Genomic DNA, 18,429 nt, shown 5'->3' on the forward strand with positions numbered 1-18,429 from the left:
AGCCCCATTGAGCGCAGCACTAGAAAAGACGCGCAGGGGCACACATCGGCTGGGAAGGCACTTCAAAGACTGAGAGGTGGCCCCCACCCGACAACTTATAAACAATACAACCAGACCGGACAGTGATAACTGATCACTGGATCAAGGAGAGCAACTCACTGGGGGCTCAGAATACAAGAGCACCCAGACAAAGGGGCAGATGGGACACTGGGGTGTAAAGAGAGGGACTGCAGTTGTGCAGACGCGCATGATAGTCGCACAGTGTATTGCCCCGTAAAAAGCACACGCGGACAACCATTGGTAAGAACAGGGATGGATATCCCCCCTCCCCCGTCCCTCCCCCCCCCCTCCCCCGGAGTAATAAGGAACACAGCTCAACATAGACCCAGGAAGTGCGGGTGCCGCAGTGTAACCAAGGCAAGGCTAGAGAAGGCGGAAAACTGAAGACTGTACTGAGCACCCAGGTATCCCACTTCCAGGGAGAAGCACCTTGGCCCCGGTCAACACAGAGGGAAGCCCCCTGCCCCCTCCCAAACGGAACCTAGAACTGGGCAGGAGAGTGTAATCACAAACATACCCTGACCCCAACTGCCTTTAACTGAAATGCTGGGATATAGTGCCATGGCATTCAAGCCACTCAAGACAAAGGGGAAACAACCCACCATGGAGGACTTCACAAGGACACCGCAAACAATGGAGGGGGCCAGGAATAAAGAGAAGAGTGCACAGGCCGATCTCCAGCACGTGACTATCAGCAAATTTTAGAGGCAATCGCAGACTTGAAAATGACATGGGAAACGAAACTGGAGGCTGCCATGACCACACTTAAGGAGTCGTTAGAAGTGAAAATTTATGCAGTACAAATGGATGTTAACCTATTAAGACAGGATGTAAGAACAATTGCGGAAAGAACAAGCAAGCTGGAGAAAGAAGTGAAACCAAACAGCTGCTTGCGCATTGCATGCCTCGGAGATGCACGCATTGAGACAAGTGAGCAACCTGGAAAACAGGGCTGAAGTAGCCAAATGACGTGCACAAAGAAACAATATACGTATTGTGGGACTCTGAGGGACAAGAAGGATCGAACCCTACAGAGTATAGTGAGACCATGCTATTGCAGGAGATAGCAGGAGGAGCATTCACTCAAGGATTTGCGGTGGAGCGCGCATGAGGCTCTGACAGGAAGGCCCTCCACCCCCGGGAGCTCCCCCAAGACCGATCATTGCCAAGACATTAAATTACTGCAACAGAGAAAGGATTCTGGAATATTTCCACAAAGGTGGTACGATACAAAGGGCATCCACATCTATTAACGCGTATCCAGACTACACACTCCAGGTGCAAAGACAGACTAAATTTTGGACCGGTTAAGAGGAGACTGCGCGATGCTAGCTACCAATACATGCTAATGTATTTATTAATCAACCAAAGTTGAAAGTGTTCCACAGGAACCAATCAATATTTTTTGAGACCCCAGAGGATGCGACGGAGTGGCTGGACGCACAGAACTGCCCAACGGGAGCAGATGACCAGAAGGAGAGGCATGGAGTAACGAGAAAATTGGTCCAGATGCTGAGGTGCTGTATAAACTGACATTGGGACTGGATTATAGACATAGGACGTAAGGCAACGGTGGGCAGAGTTGATGTGGCATTAGAGCGGGAGGTAAAGAGAACCCGGACTCATACCCGATTAGATAGGTTAGTTGGGTTACTGGTAGTGTGGCAACCGCCTGCTGGGCTCCTAGCACTGGCTTATCCAAGATAGGACCAAATGCGGGGGTCGCCCAAAACCCTGGGATGGAGCTCGGCAACAGTTGGGGACGGGATGGGAAGGGAGTAGGGGTGTTTGTAGTGGAATTAGTTTGGGAACGAGCTTACACCTGCGCGACACTGCGCGGACGGATGAGAAGGGATAGAGGGCAGACAGGGTAAGGCTGAAAATGGGAGCCCTTAAGAAAGTAACCTGGAATGTTAGAGGGCTCAATAGTTATATAAAGAGGAACAAGGTTAGGATGTATTTGAGGAGGCAGAAGATAGATATATCCCCATTACAAGAAACCCACCTCACAAAGGACAAACAGGAGGTGATACGGGGAAAATGGAAAGGTACCACCATTGGGGCAACATATTCAGCATACGCCAGGGGGGGGTGACCAACTGGATTGCTACGCATGTACCTTTTCAGCTATTACAGTCCAAAGAGGACTTGGATGGGAGGATGGTGGTGATAAGGGGATTGATTGAAAACAAAGGTGTGCATTATTAACACATATGCCCCCAACCAAGACACTGCAGGCTATTTCAGGACCCTATATAGCAAAGTCAACCCATACCTGAGAGGTGTACTCATATGGGGGGTGACTAACTGTACGCTGGATCCAGGGATGGACAGATCGGATGCGAAACAAAGTAAACCTACCACTGCTGCCAAAACTCTGAGGAACCTAGTGGGTGAATTTCAACTAGAAGATATATGGATGTCACACCACCCACAGGATAGGCATTATTCGCACTATGCGGCTCCACAAAACTTGTATACAAGGTTGGATTAAATGTTTGTTTCTTCAATGACTGGGGAGATAGTGCGGGCGGAATACAAAGCAAGGGTCCTCTCGGACCATTCCCCACTGTTAACATGGCAACATTTGCCCCCCAGAGCGAAGATCCCCACATTGGAAGCTGAGGAATTAAGGGATACAGTGTTCGGAGAGGACCAGAGAGGATATCATAGAATATTTCGAAAAGAACACCGATAGCGTAGACTCGGCGGGCACTCTGTGGGAGGCGTTCAAGGTGGTGGTGAGGGGGATTAGCCATATCAAAATCCAAAGGGCTCCAAGGCGTGATAACCCGGGAACTACAAAAAGCCAAAGAGGAACTAGAAGCAATTATGAATAGGGGAGATGGCTCCCTGGAGACCGCCGAAGCCATAAGCAAATTACAGCTGGCATGTGGGGGACACTGGGAGAGGTCTGTAACTACTATAAAAAATATACGCAAAGGCAACATACAGGTGGAGACAAGCCAGGGAGGCTGCTGGCATGGTTATATAAAAAGGAGACACCCAGACTAGCTATCAGAGCAATAAAAGGGAAGTATGGTTAAATACTAGACACTCAATAGAATTCAAACCCATTATTCACTTCCTCTTAATTGTATGGACGCGTGGAAGGGGGAGAATGGAGCGAGATAGTGAAAACATTAGAGGATATAGGCTTACTGAAGCTGAGCACAGAGAATATCGACGCCCCAATCACACTGAGGAACTGGAAGCTGTAGTGAGGCAGCTACCTACCTGCAAGGCACCGGGAGCCGACAGACTCCCTAGCAAGTTTGACAAAATGTATGGGACGGAGGTGCACCCCCTTGCCCCCCCGCCCCATTACTGGATATGCTGAACGAGGCATGGGAGACCAGGAGATTACCGGAATCCATCAGATTAGCAATCATTACCTCCCTCAAGCCCAACAAACCTACCACGGATTGCGGATCGTACAGACCACTATCCATGCTAAACCAGGATAGCAAGATTCTTACGGCGGTGCTAGCAAACAGATTGAAACGGGTCATAAGCAAACTCATACATCCAGACCAGACGGGATATGTGCCGCATAGAAGCATATTTGACAATCTTAGAAGGCTTCACTGCGTCATAGAACAGACAGAAAGGGACACAAGAAGTAGCAATTGCCTCAGACGCGGTGAAGGCCTTTGACTCAGTCAGATGGCCCTGACTGATGGCAGCCCTGAAAGGGAGGGTGGTGCTGTTTAAGATGGTTGTACTGCCCAGGCTACTAGACTTTTTTGTGAACATCCCCTTTGATACCCAAGCGTTTCTTTGGCAAATTACAAAGCCTATGCAGAGGCTTTATTTGGCACAACAGCAGGAATAGGATAGCGTTATGGAAATTGCAAAACACGTATGATAGAGGGGGTATACAACTGCCCAACTTTGAGATCTACCACCTGGCCAGCCAACTACAATATGTGGCGAAATGGCCGACGGAAGACCCCCACAGCAGAATCCAGATTGTTAAGATCTGAATGTGCCCCGTTTTTCCTGAAAGATGATATGGGGCCAAAGCCAGAATTGAGGGGGCGATCGAGGCTGTTGGAACTAGGATGTGTAGGGTTATGGAGAACCCGATCCCATGTTCCCTGCAGATGCCACTAGCGGCATTTTTTGGGTGTGGACGAGCAATTAAGGAAGAGGATCCGCAAGCATTGGGAACCGGGGGTATAGCAACATTGGGAAACATATGGAAAGAAGGGGAAGTAATGGAATTTGATGAGTTGGTAGATGAAACTGGACTACACCCAGGGCAATATAACACCTATACCAGTGTGGTCCGGAGGGTGAGAATCATAGCCCGAATCAGTGCCTGTGGACCAACCCAATGTAGCTTTAGAAACAATCTATTATATCTCACAGGAGGGGACATGAAGTCTCCCGAATCTACGAACTCCTGGTGTCTAGAGTGGGAAAGGAGGTGACCCAATTGAGAAGGGACTGAGGACAAAGTGGGGGAGCCCATGCAGGATGGGCTTTGAGAAAGGGCCCAGAAATACCACAAAAAAGTGTCCAGGAATGCAAGGTTGCAGCAGATCCAACTATATGTAACTCAGTGTATATGACCCCCTCAGAGGGTCGCCAGATTTAAGAGCACAGAAACACAAGCATGCCCTAAATGTGGGGAGGTGAACGCTGAGATGGTACATATGTTCTGGGCATGCCCAGAGATTGAGAAATTCTGGGGTGAGATCACCCACCGGTTAACCGAAAAAGGAATCCAGTTTAAATGTGGAATCTGTATGGGCTTGTATGGTGTGGGGCTTTGTAAGACCTCGCAACCTGAGGAATGCGAGCAAACTGAAGGACCTGGCCTACATGCTAGCTAAGCGAAGAATTGCCATGGGTTGGAAGGCGAGCCATAGAGGTGTGGTGGCATGATCTCTAGAAATGGGCAGATGCCGAAACCGTGGTATGGTATGAGGCGGCCAACAGGGGAGGGGAGGAAGAAACAAACCCTAATGGCCTGGAGACACCTAGTAGCCATACTGAATGGATCCACCCAAGGTCGCCCAGACGACCAGGACTCCCCTGGAAACAGAGTAGGATGAACCTCTAGAAGAAACTGGTGGGCAGCGAGGGAGAATAAGCGCGAGTTAAAGGGGGGGGGGGGGTTTGGGGAGAACGTGGCCACTCTATGATATATGTCTGATGCTTAAAAACTGACATGCACTATTGGACTTGTTTTGTTGATTGTGTGAAAAAAAAAATGGTTTTAAAAAATAAAAATCCATAACGAGCTGAGATTTCTCTCCAAATCATGGGCGTATAATAAAGTTGCATCCCCATACAGCTAGATCAGCTGAAGTGGCCCAGCAAGGCGAATACCCCTATGCTCATGCTTCATTCAAATGAGCACTGCCAACTGTTCCATCATGAGTGAAAAAAGACAAGGGGCACCCCGGACACCTCCCTGACTGCATGCTATGAGAAAGTGTTACTGGTACAACACATGGGCCGGACACAGCCAAGAAAGTATTGACCAAACTGGAAATGCCAAAGAACTGTAAACAAGTATTGCCAAGAAACAGAATCAGAAGCCTTTTCCAGCATCCAGTGAAGCCACTACAGCTCAAGCATGCAGGATTATTTGTGATATAATGCAAAAGATCAGTCTCAGATGGAGTGCTGTGGACTGGATTGGGATGAATCCAGACTGATCAGTGTGTGTAATTACATGCATGGCAGAGTGGTAGCCAGGATTTTAGCAAAAATGTTCACGTCCACATTGACAGTGGTCAGTATGAAGCTACATCGTCTGGGAGCTCATTAGGTTTTAACAGTAGTAATTGCCTCTTAGGGAGGATGGAATTTCCCCTGGGTTCCAGCTATTCTCGCCATAATTTGAGCAGATGTGGCACCAGGAATAGTTTGAATTCTTTATAAAAAAAAAAATTATACAGCCAAGCCGTCCCACCCAGGTGCTTTGCCAGATGTCAATGCTAAAATAGCGACAATTACCTCAGCCATGACTGGCAAGTCCAGGGCAATTCATGCCTCCTCTAGGAGATGCAGGAGGTCAATGCTCCCCCTGTATGCCACCAGTCTCTTCAGAGCACGTGTCAGCATTTGCACACAATGACAATAGGTTCTAAATTCTGTGTGATTATCTCCCTCAGTAGTGAGCTATACCAGTTGACCCCATAACCCCAACTATTGTCCATTACTTTCCACGCTTACAGCTCCGGCTAAAGACCTTCCGGCTCCATCTGCCTCTGTACCTATGAGCAAGAACCAGCTTTGATATGCAACGTACCTCCTTTTTAGCCATTTCCTGACATTTTAACTAATTTACCTTAATCAGACCTAGCATCTCCCGGTTCCTTATCACCCCATATTCATTCTCCAACTGCTTTATCTGCTCTTCAACATGCTGTAATTCCACCCTTATAGTTTTAAGTGACCCAACAGACCAGGACAGTAATTTCCCATGTAAGTATACCATACATGCTCCACAGGTCGTGGAGTGTAAAGACAGAGCCAATATTGTTGGTTGAAAAATAATCAATTTTATCAAGGAGGTGTGTTAGATCTGGGTAAAACATTGAGGGAAACATCCTCCACATAGGTTGGGGCTTCGGCTTTTGGTCTATTTTAAGGGACAGCCACACTGCAGAGTGGTCTGAAAATGTTCAGAAGACAATTTCACACTTCCAATTCTAAGCCAGAAAAGAGTAGCCAAAAGTCTACTCTGGACATTGTATCATTGACCATCGAGTAGAAGATCTATTCTACTCCCAAGGGATGGGAGCCCCTCCAGACATAGACCAAATGTAAATGGGACATTATCTGCAACACTCGAGCCATAGCAGAGGGGGAACGAGGGGCATCTGATTGGTCCTTGCCAATATCCAGGCTAGTATTAAAATCCCCTCCCCAAACAATTGGAGTATCTGGTTTATGGCCACAATATCTGACAACTGCCTATAAAGGTCAGGGTCATCAACAGTTTGCCCATATGTATTGACCAATCCAAGCATTTTGCCAGGCAGAGTATCCCACACCATTACATATCTTCCCATAGGGTCCAACAGGTCCTGGTAACTACACATGTGACCGAGTGATGGAGGGTCCTTGCCCCTCTTGACGATTAATTGGTAGAATATCTGATGACCAGTTTCTGGCAAATGTCTTGTGCACCCCACCCATTGCATGAGTCTCCTACAGCATGAGGACCTTGGGGCCATGCATCTCCAGAAATGCTAGCAATTATCTGGACATGGTTGGGCTTCTCAATCCCCGTGCATTTCAAGTAAGAAATGTAATGACCCCCCCCCCCCCGCACTGTTAACATTCACAGCAGCCATTGCAGATAACCCCTGAATATATTGCGTGCTGTGGCATAGCCACAGCCTGCATGCCAAAGAACAGTATGTCTGCCAAAACCTTTAAACTAGGCCCATCCCACACACCCTCCCCAACTTGATAGTGTATATCCCAAACATCTGAACATGAAATTTCAAGGAGAGCAATGCTATCGGAAACTTTGTCCCGGTATCATCTAGACAATTGAACAGTGAGCCTACTTTACCAGTACATAAAAGTACTCCGCTGAGCCAGAAGGACCCGCTGGCGAGCCTCGATCAAGTCCTCCATCGCCCAGTCTGCCTCGTGCTGGGAGCATGAAAAAAGCTTCAATGTAGGCCTCCGGTTCTCTAGGAACATAAAAAAAAACGCTGCCACCATGCTGTATACAAATCTTAGATGGAATAGTATTATGTAGTAGGGGATTTACAGGGTAATATGATGCTGCCTGTACATTCGCCAAGAAGTCCACAAATAGATAAAAATCTATTCAAAATATGAAAATTACCTTTGTGGTGATTCAGGTTCTTAGTCCAGGTTCTCCCTCCTTCACAACTGGTTGGGAACACCTCCATCCACAGGCAGGAAAAGCTGGCTGAAAAAGATAACTGTCACTAAGAGTTTTAGAATGGAAAGGGCCTATGTCATGCATGTGGCCCTCTGCGCGCCAGGCCCACACCCTTACCCTCACATCACCAGTGGTCCACACCCAGTTCCTGTTTCCACCTAGTGGGCCGGTCGGATTTTGATGAGCTGCAACTCCCTTTTCTGGGCGTTCCTTTGGCGGTTCATCCCTTTTCTCCTAGTGATTGGTTCTTTATTTTTTCTATTTGCAGTGACTCCCTCTACGCATGCCGTATGCCACAGGCTTCAAGCAATGCATCCTTTGTCAGAAGTAATTTTCAGCAGCCAATCTGCACCATGACTGCATCCGCTGTCTGGGTATACATCACCCCAGTGAGTACCTGCATATTCTGCTGTGGAATTCAACCAAAGGTCTCTGCGGACTCACCTTCTCTCCATGTCCGAACTGGTACCAGTACCGAAGGCGACCAATTACTTCATTCAGAACAGAGGGAGGACGATATTGGTAAGGGGGACTATACCTTTAGGTGAGGTACTAGTTTCGGCACCGGCTGTTGGTACCCAAGAGAAGACTGCCTCCTCAGTTCTGGAGTTTATTCCAATTGAATAGCCTTGCCATAATCATGCGCAGTGGCACACCAGGTTTTCGGGGCCAGGACAAGCGCACAATGAGCAGTTATGCATCCACTGTCTAGCTTGGCCTGCAGGGAGCTTATGTTGGCCACAATGTCAGCAAGCTTAGAGTTGAGACGCAAAACTGCTCTGTATAGCAGCCATTATGGGTTCCATTTACGAAGGCACCAGATCCCTTGCCGGGCAGTTATTACAGGTGGGTTCCATTTCAACTTCTTTGGTTTGTGTGCTTGTATAGGAGTCCATGGCCAGAGCTTTTTTCCAGCCACTCTCGTCACGTCTGAGGTCTTCAGGATCATGCCAACGTACATGACGCAAGATGCAATCAAGGGAAGTAGTTGTGGAATAGTGTGGTAGACACCGTCAAGCTAAGTTGACTTCAGCCTCCCAAGGATGTTCCACCAGTATACCTGCACTGTGTTAACCTCTGATCAGCTGGCAGCCTGGTCATTCTACCCCTCACCAGAGCCAACCCACAGAGTATCTGGCCTCAAGCGGCTCTTAGCCGCTCACTGTGTCACCAGACTCTCCTTACATTCCCATGAGGCCCACAGCCAGGGGGCCCAGCACTCTGCTCCATTGCAACCAACACACTGCCACCTCCTCATGCTCCGTGGCCACCAGCAAGCTTACACACCATATCAGGGGGCTGGACTGAGCACAGGCCTACTCTGCACCTCTCCAAATTTGTGCGTACGCAGCCCAGATCAAACTCAATAGCACATCCTCTCCTACTTCCACGTGCGACTGGACACCAGCTCTTACAAGTCACCCCGTGCACTCAACCCACCAACCCCTCACTATCACCAAGTCCAGTCCTCCAGTTGCCATTGGCTTCTAGACATGTGTTCAGTTCATAAGGGAAGACGCCTTGGCATTTGATCCATATGTCCAGCCCACAAACCAATCTTCTAGGCCACAGCCCTACAACAATCTGGTCATGTAACTTGGGTATAGACCCGTCACAAAAGGGGCAGCAATTGGAAATCCAAGCCTTGGTCAGCCATTCCCAGGAGCCACTGCAATACAGGTATTTACTATGAAGGTGTCCGGGCTCTACAGTCAGGTGCACACCATCCTGGAACGGCTGAAATACATCAGCCTGGTGCTGGGTAGCTGTGTTAGTGATGGAATAAGGCTCAGTAGTGATTCTAATGTAGAAAGAGTTTGAGGTGATTGGAAATGGAGGGTTTCTGAATGACAGTTGGTAAGTGGAGGATAAGGTTTATGTAGCAAATCACTATCCCAAGCAAATACATGGTGCCAATGCAGGCTGGTCCTCGGCATTCACTCAATACACTTGGCACAAACAGGTGTCGATCTACAGTCATGTGTGCGCGCCGGTGCCCAGTGCATACTATGCAATGGCAGTTGAGACTCCACTTGTACTAGCATTGAGAAACATACCGCAGTGAAGAACCTGGTGGCTTGACTTGCTGCCTGGGCTCAGCAATTTATTCGTTCTTGGCCACTGCTTGGCCGATCTTTTTCTGCTCTCCCTCCAACAATGTGCTATTCGGTCGTGTCAAAGATGTGTTACTGTGTTGCATAATCTAATGGTCTGACACTTCAAACAAGTAGAGAACCATTATAAACTATCACAATTATATAGTTTCAAATAAATGAGATTCTTAAAACCTGGAGTAAAGCATAAGAGTCTTGGAACTTCTTCAAATCTAAAAACATTTGAAACATAGCCTCATCTAAATCTTTCCACTAGAACTTCCCTTTCTATTCTTGCAGTAAACCCAAAAGCAGCCGCTCAGTACTCCTCAAAAGCATGTGCCTTATACATAAATCAGTGGTTGAATTCATTCTTTTGCTGAACCTACAGTAGTAAGGCAGAGCAATATACGTCAAACAATGCAAGTATGACTTAAGCGCAGGAGAATTGAATATATATGCAAATAAAATCAAACCTTTACAATAGTTTACAACATTTTGGAATGCACTCTTAGAGATACCAGTGTAGACACTTCGACATTTTACATCAGCAGCAAAAACATTTCTAATTTCCACTGACCAGAAGGATAACATTACCATACATTTCTTTGGACATGGTCCACCAATCCTAGAGATGGTCCATTCTCTAGTGATCTGCACTCATAGCGTGGATCTGTGATGCTGCGCCAAGCAAGAGCATCAAACAGTGCATACATGCTGCTTCAAATCAAAGTGAAACTCAGTTGTGCCAGACATTTGCATTAGTCACCTGGATAAAGCTGCGTATAGTTGGATCCAACTGTGTACTTCTGCAGGTGGTTCTTTTCATCCACCCAAAAGTATGATTCACGGAACAGATCATATGCAACTGCAGAGGGCACTCCTTTCATTGACAAAAGGGACTGAGATTCACCGGTCCTCACATCCATGATTAGCAGCTGTTCAGTCATAGTCAACAAAACGAGCGTAGCGTTGTCTAACGAGATGCAAAAAAAAAAAGTAAATATGAATGCCCAAGAAAAGGTTAATTGCATAGCAGCACCACGCCCAGTGCCTCCACAATTAGTTTCCTAAAACCTAACAATCTCATACTCAACCACCCTCACTCACCAAACCATGCACATCTCAGACAGAGAAAACTCACTTGATAAAACGATCCATTAACTCACATTTCTCAAACTCAAACAACCCCACTCCCCTATGTCAAACAGCTGACAAGTCAAACACCATCTCCCATCTAGCAACTAAACGCTTCCGGTGTAAACAAAAGCACCTTCACAGACGCCAGTTACTCCTGGTTCAACACAAACAGCTGGGCATGACACCGGGTTCCTCCCTTCTCCCAGAACACCCAGCCCACTTTCCCTTTCAGAACCACGGGAACACCTGTAGGCCATGAGAATGGCAGTGGTACTCGGTATGAAACATGCAGCAGTTTAAAGTAGGGAGATGGTCGCGAGTTATCTTAATGCCTTTTTGCAAGTTCAGAAGTTAACACCCAGTTGCGCTGCAAAATGTTTGGTGATCTACATAGCAGTTTACATTAGTCAAATTCATACAAAATATTCAACGTACATCACACAAGTGATTCCAGGGATCAGCCTTGTTTAATGCCCAAGTGAATGAATGCACCCTGTGCTCCTTGCCCAATGTGCGGGAAAGGGGTGCATTGCAAACAGTGAAGCGTCAGTAAGTGGCAAAGGTGGGTTCAGCAATGGGAGGGGGTGGATGGGAAGAGGGTTGATGTTTTGAATGAGCTGTAAAAAGAACTTTGTCCCAAGCACATATGTGCGCTAAGATCCCTAGATGTCTTAATTCCTTAGATGTCACTATATGAACCCACCTGGAGGTAATTTGCTTAGTGAATTTATTCCATCCACATCTTCACTTCCGCAGGGGCACTACGCCGATAACCTCAATAGTGCATCGCCGTTTAAGAATGAGCGGCTTAAGCCTCAAACATGAAGCCGTGCCAGAACCCAATATTACGTGTACCTTAAAACCAGGACAGAAAACTCCCATTTAAACCATTTGTACCAGTCAGTATTCTTAGGAAAGCAGGGTTTGGAAACTTCGAAGATCGACCAATTGAAAATGCTCGAGTAATGCAAGCACCACAAGCACACATTTAGTTTTGGCATGCAGGACGCCACATTATGAAGCGGAAGTAGATTCAGCACTGCAAAAGCAATGCTACTGGAAACCTGATTCACACATGCATCCTCTCCATTCTATAACTTTCCACTTGCAGCACATGTACAGTGTACTCTACCAGTAATACACAGCCATTTCATGACCAATTAAATTAACATTCGGCAGACCTTCAGCATGCTAGTGTTCCATGCAGGCTACCTTAACATAATGTAGAAAGCTTGCATTGTACATACCTGAAACCTTACACACAGTGTCCCAATATAGCTGGAAACCATCCACACACCCACAAGTGAACGACCCGATAGTGTTTTTGCACAGATGGTTACATGGGCCAAATTCCAGAGAGCACTCATCCACATCTGCAAAAAAATAAACTTCAATTACTGGTCTCGGAGCAAATGTATACTTCAAAACGACCACAATAAGTCACATTGCTGTCATTACCTTTTCGGAGTCTGGATCATGTTCTTTGGTACTACACTAGATATGGCGGAATATGGATGCAAGCGTTTTTAAATGACATGCACCCACCCAGATACCCCTACCCCAAACACCTTTTAGCACAACCTCTGCACATTAAGTTCTCAAAGCTATGGAGGCACATTTGCATTGTGGAGACAACATTGGGTCATAAAGGTTAATTGCGTAGGAATAAATGCCCATCAGAAGTGAAAGGTGAAATCAAATGCTCTAGTTGATAAAGCCACTTGAGAGGCAGCCACTGAAGTGGACAATTGAGGACTAAAGAAACAGAAGTGGAAAAACATGAAAACTGATGTAATGGCCAAGAAAGAGCAACACACATTGAAACTGGTCATCAGAAGACTAGAGAAAAAGCAAGTAAAACCAACTTTGAGAAAGGCAAATCTGTAACCCCATAAATCACAGTACCCGTGGGACTTGTACATTGTATACTGCGACACTGTACAGTTCATTTGCTAGAGAGGCATCAAGGCTGTGTTCTTAAAACTGAGGAAATCTAAGCACTCCAATGGGCAGGTCTTATGGTAAGACTTTCCTTGGAAGAAAATCTATGCATAGGACCCATGTGTTGGGGCATAATTGGTTAAAACTTAATCCTAGCATGATAGGATTATAAGGTAGGAGCACTTTAGCACACGCACAAGTCTGGCAACTACAGCCATGACGCAGGTTTATAGGAGCAACCACCACATGGCTTGGAAAGTACTGCTTGGATTACACATGGACACTAGAGCAACATGTTCTAGATGGATTCCCAAGATAGTCTCAAACATTACTCATTGAGGTGGTACTAGCACATTTGGAAATGGTTTAACAAAAACCAGTCCGATTTGCCATCACATGATTTAGGCCCACAGATGACAAATGTTGCGGGAATGAGTTGTGCAAGACAATTGTCTTGATTAGAAATTAATTTTGGGATACAGATCAAAATCAAATGATTGGAATATCAACTGAAGGAAAATGGGTATTGGGTATTTCATGAGATGATTCTTGAGCGTTTTCAGAAGCCATGAGAATGAAAATACTCGAGGAAAACTAATACTAGAAGCCAAAATAAATGTAGGAAATGCAAGACTAGAACACGTACATTGATCAGCAACACAGACTGAAAGTACACTCTGGTGCACCTCAAAATTCCCTCAAGAGCTCAACGAGAGTATTAAGGGCCAACACTGAAGAACTCGACTAACTCCACCTGTCAGAATGGAGTGTACTCCAGGCCCCTTTTCCAGCCTTCTGCTAGTTATTTGCGTTACTGAAATTCTACACATTGACAAACGGCATCTGCTAATGATGCACCCTTTTTTCACAAAAAGGATGCCAAATTACCCACGACAGTACACATTCCGTCGCAAAACTAGAGACGGGAAATGGGAATATAGCAGCCCATCGAAAACAGTGCATGATGTATGAAGACAGGGACTGCTTAGCGACAAAACAGGAGGGGAGGGAGCAGGTGTTGTCTAAAGAGTAAATAGTGAAAAAAAGTTAGAAACTTGCAAAGAAAAAGTATTTGTGGCAGGTGGTTGAGATCACAGTGCAGTCATGACCAGGGTCTCGCCATCAATGCATACAACAGCAACAAAACTGGAACATTTTGTTTGAAACAGTTACTGCTCACTCTGCAGCTCAATAATCATAGCGGATGAGCGAGAGGTATCCCTTTGCAACTTTTAGTCGCTGTGCACCATTGAATTAAAGTGCAGCATCTGCAGGAATTGCATTCCCAGCATCAAGGGTGACCAGTGCCGAATAATTTCCTTTACTATTGAAACATGCGTCGTCATATGTCACGTGGGGATTAGCCGCTGTACAACGGTGTGTGGACTTGAAAGGGTGTCATTTTATGCCCCATTCAATGTCCCTTCCCAAATGTATAGTGGTGCATTTGTATTATTGAGCAATTATACCTATTGGTTTGAGGGCAATGTTGCGAAAAGTCACCAAGAATGACAATGATATAAGATAGGTTATTTATAACACGCATAATACCCAGGTTTCTAAGCGCAGACCCGGGGATCGAACCTGCGTTGCTCCGTGTTGTCTTGCTTCCTGAGCTATCCTCCCAAGACGATAAGTATGAGCTTGCAAAACATGTACCACTAGGGGTGAGGCCATGGCTTGTGGGGAGAAAATGGGTGGAATTACAAGCATGTGAAGGAAAATGTGTCAGCCAAAGTTACATTCATGGCATCGTGCATGGCAAATAGATGGCTACAAATGTGGTCCCAGATTCCACATTCCTCAGCCGAGACCTCCAACAATGAAGGTGCCTATTATGCATGCCTGGCAGCAGATGACATTTTTCCATAACCAACACCTGCAAGGAGCATCCAAAAGGCCACCATCAAAAACTAAAAATGAGAAAAAAACTCATGTTATGGGTCAAACCCATCCCCACCCCCCACTTTTCAAAAGAAAGTTAGGCCAGGGTGCAGAAGTGAATGATGGATTAACAAAACATATTGGGTTCAAACCAATGCACTCAAGACGGTGATTCTGCTGAAATGTCTAGAAACGTTTCTATCTGCAAATAACCTTTCCTGTGACAGGTCAGTGTTTCAACAGCCAATAAGAATAGTTGGGTTAAGACTATTTGTTCAGTTCCCTAAAAAAGAGCCTTTGGGAGAATAGCCGTATTCAGCTGCCCAAGAGATTAAGGTACCAAATGTCATTTACTTTGTATGACGCAAACTTCTACTGTCAATTGGGGTGACAACCCAAAATAGAAAGTTTAACTTTGATATAACTTATATTGAAAATTGGTATGTGGGGTCAATATATTTCAAAGAACCATATACACAATAGAAATGCATTTAATTGGTTGAATAACCTATTGGCCTTCAGGTGGGAAGCAGGAGCCACCTGTGGCTCAACCCAAATCAAGTGGAATGGAAAGCTTCTATTGGGGGCCGTGGATCAGTTTAGGAATCTTGGTGGATCATCAGTGTGGTTTGCAAGCCATAGGCTCGCACTTCATCAACCTACAAGCAGACCAACATTAATCAACCTAGATTGGATTTGGAAGAAATTCTGGGACAGCGTCCGGAATAGAAGCAACAGGTTCCATATTACTGTTAAACGGAGGCATGAAAACGACCAGTTACCCAAAACGAGACTGTTGGAAGCTATGGTAACAAATACGTTCCCGGCTCTTGTCTGGAGTACATTTCCGAGCAGCACTAGCCATTGCACGACGCAAACACATGCATATCTGGATCCCGCAAGACTTGCAACATGCTGAACAGCTTTCTGACCTTCAGGCTACTTTTCAGTGGCTTTTAACTCCAAGATTTTTCAATTTTTTTATCATCGTGAAGACTTCTCCATATTCCTGGGATCAATTGTATTTAGTCTATCTTCTCAGCGTTACTCGCTCCAGTGTTCTTTGCTTTCTTCCTCCAATCACTGATCCTCAACTTTACATATCCATCCAGACTTCCTTTTCAGTGTTCCTCTACTACCCACTTGGCTGCAAACATGATCTTAATTCACTCCTTCAGATTGTATGTTAGGACACGGATGGTTCGTCTACCTTTTGTGGATTTCAGGGACACTTTGGATTTGCTTGTGTTTTAGCACCTTTAGCTTGCAATCAAGACTGTATGAATTGTTTTACTTTGGGCTCTTTAGGACCAGAAATAAGGTATTTTGTTAGTGTTCATATAGCGACAGAATCACCACAAAACCTTTCTAACATGGTTGCATTTGCAGTGCTCCGGGAACAGTGCCTGGGCACTTGATCCTCCTGACCTTAACGGAATCCTTTTTCCATAAACCGCTCCAGTCGTACAGGGTTGTCTGGTCTGGGAGAAAAGCAGTAGCCTGTACAGAAATTCTCAGACAACCCCCTGTAGTGAATTCAGTGGGATTTGAGCCTGGACAGAAATTTCAAAGACAACCTGCTGTGTGCGCCTCCACTTTCTACAAAGTGCTAGAACATTGTTTCTGGAATACTCCTTTTGCAAGATGACCGGGCAGGGGTTTTGAGTTCTGTTCAAAACAAGATATTAAAGACCATAGTAGATCTCCAAAAAGATGTCCATTCTAGAGGTCAATGAATTTAGAAATTATAGGTATTTTCCATGGTCACAATAGACTTCATAACTAGATGCCAACACACCCAAGATATATTAGGGGCCTATTAGTGACAAAGCAACCCTAGACAAGATAAAGGATAGTTTAGATTTATATTGAGAAAATGCTGAACAAAATGACATGCATACCCCTGTAAACAGGTCCTACAAATCAAAGGACAGTTTAATGCGAGAGATCCATGGAAATACCTAGATCCGCACAAAGGCTACCCCCACCCACAATAACACCAATGGAATCATGAGTATTTTTCTTCATGGGTGGGAGAAATGTATGGACTGCCAATACTTTTTCAGTTGAACAATGTCGGTAATAAAGTTGGTGAGGTAACTTACAGGAGTGAAAACTTCACATTTTGTGGCTAGTCTGTTTAAAGTCTGAAACACATTCGTCCTGTAAAACCAATACACTACTAAAACAAAAGACATGTGCAAATTAGGCAAAAATAAGCATAGCAGGTTCAGTTTACAAAACCATTCTAATTTTTCTAGTGCTAGTGTATCCTTAATTTGTGATTTTGTATTGCATTTGGATAAGTGTCATCATTCCATTAACTTGGACTATCGCTTTCATTTATAAAACAGAATCTTGTTTGTCGTGGAATAATATTTTAAAAAAGCCTCATCAACACTACTTTCAGCTTTCTGCATTTTATTTTTCACGTCGAGTTTAAAAGATTAAGATTTCCAGGAACATGTGTGTGAAGCAAATCAGGTATCCCCAGCCAGGGACATGTTTTGCTTCACACAATTGTACTCCCAAGTAGGGGATCACAGTGCATTTCCCCTAGTTAGTAGTTTAGGGGTGTCCCACAAAGCCCCATCCTTCAACGCCCCCCAACAACCACCATGCAGCAGGGCAGTCAATAGGCTGCCCTGCAAGTGTCAGATAGGACAGGAGAAAGTCTGTCAATGCCAAACAGGGAGCTTTAAAAACCTCTCCATAAACTGCATGGATGGTTTCTGTGGCCCAATTGCATTGTATTGAACTGCAATAAACCAGGATACCATCCTTACACTGAAAGGGATTGGTACATCTGGTTAAGTGTAGAGCTAAGTCGACCACTTCCAGTGGTTATCCAGTCTCCCAGAGAAATCCAAGCCAACTAGGAAGGTTGCATAGTGTGGGACGAATTGTGTGCATATCATTTATGTTAGCGCATCTTGCAGACACATTTGTTGAACGTAGCGTCTTGCCAACTATAACTATTTTAAATCGGATTCATTAGCATAAGAAATCTATACATGCTTACCTTCACAGCTCTTCCCATCTTCTTTAAGCTTCCAACCAGCGGTGCAGGCACACACAACGCCCCAACTTACATTTTCACATTCCTGCATGCACCCTCCATTCTCCACAGAACAGTTCTTACCTGCATTGACAGAATAATACGTTTGAGGCGTGGCAAAAGGAACTAAAGTTAATGTAAGCATTTTACAGATGTGTGAATACTCAATAGGTACAATGTTGTGTACACATGCTCAAGCAGACCTTGCACCATGAATAGCATACCTACTGGAAAAAGTCAATACACAAAATAGACAATGTCTTTAGCCCTTGTTCTCCATTGTGTCCGCTTCCGACCTACAGTGGAACGTTGACTGGATATTTCCGTGACAAAAGTGATTAGGACCTGTACATTCCAGGGCTGGCATG

General features: G+C 45.4%; 1 protein-coding gene across 1 annotated transcript in view; it reads right to left on the reverse strand.

Moving 5' to 3' along the window:
• Positions 1-18,429, reverse strand: part of LOC138510849 (vitellogenin receptor Yl-like) — a 909,900-nt gene that overhangs the window by 592,827 nt on the left and 298,644 nt on the right. The window contains exons 6-8 of the mRNA XM_069626522.1: positions 18,026-18,145; positions 12,426-12,551; positions 10,808-11,014 (exon numbers count right to left, since the gene is read on the reverse strand). Coding sequence (XP_069482623.1) covers positions 10,808-11,014; positions 12,426-12,551; positions 18,026-18,145 — 453 coding nt within the window. The remainder of the gene's footprint in view (positions 1-10,807; positions 11,015-12,425; positions 12,552-18,025; positions 18,146-18,429) is intronic.

This window comes from Ambystoma mexicanum, chromosome 6p (assembly GCF_040938575.1).
Source record: "Ambystoma mexicanum isolate Mex_15411 chromosome 6p, UKY_AmexF1_1, whole genome shotgun sequence".
In the NCBI taxonomy this organism is placed as follows: Eukaryota; Metazoa; Chordata; class Amphibia; order Caudata; family Ambystomatidae; genus Ambystoma; species Ambystoma mexicanum.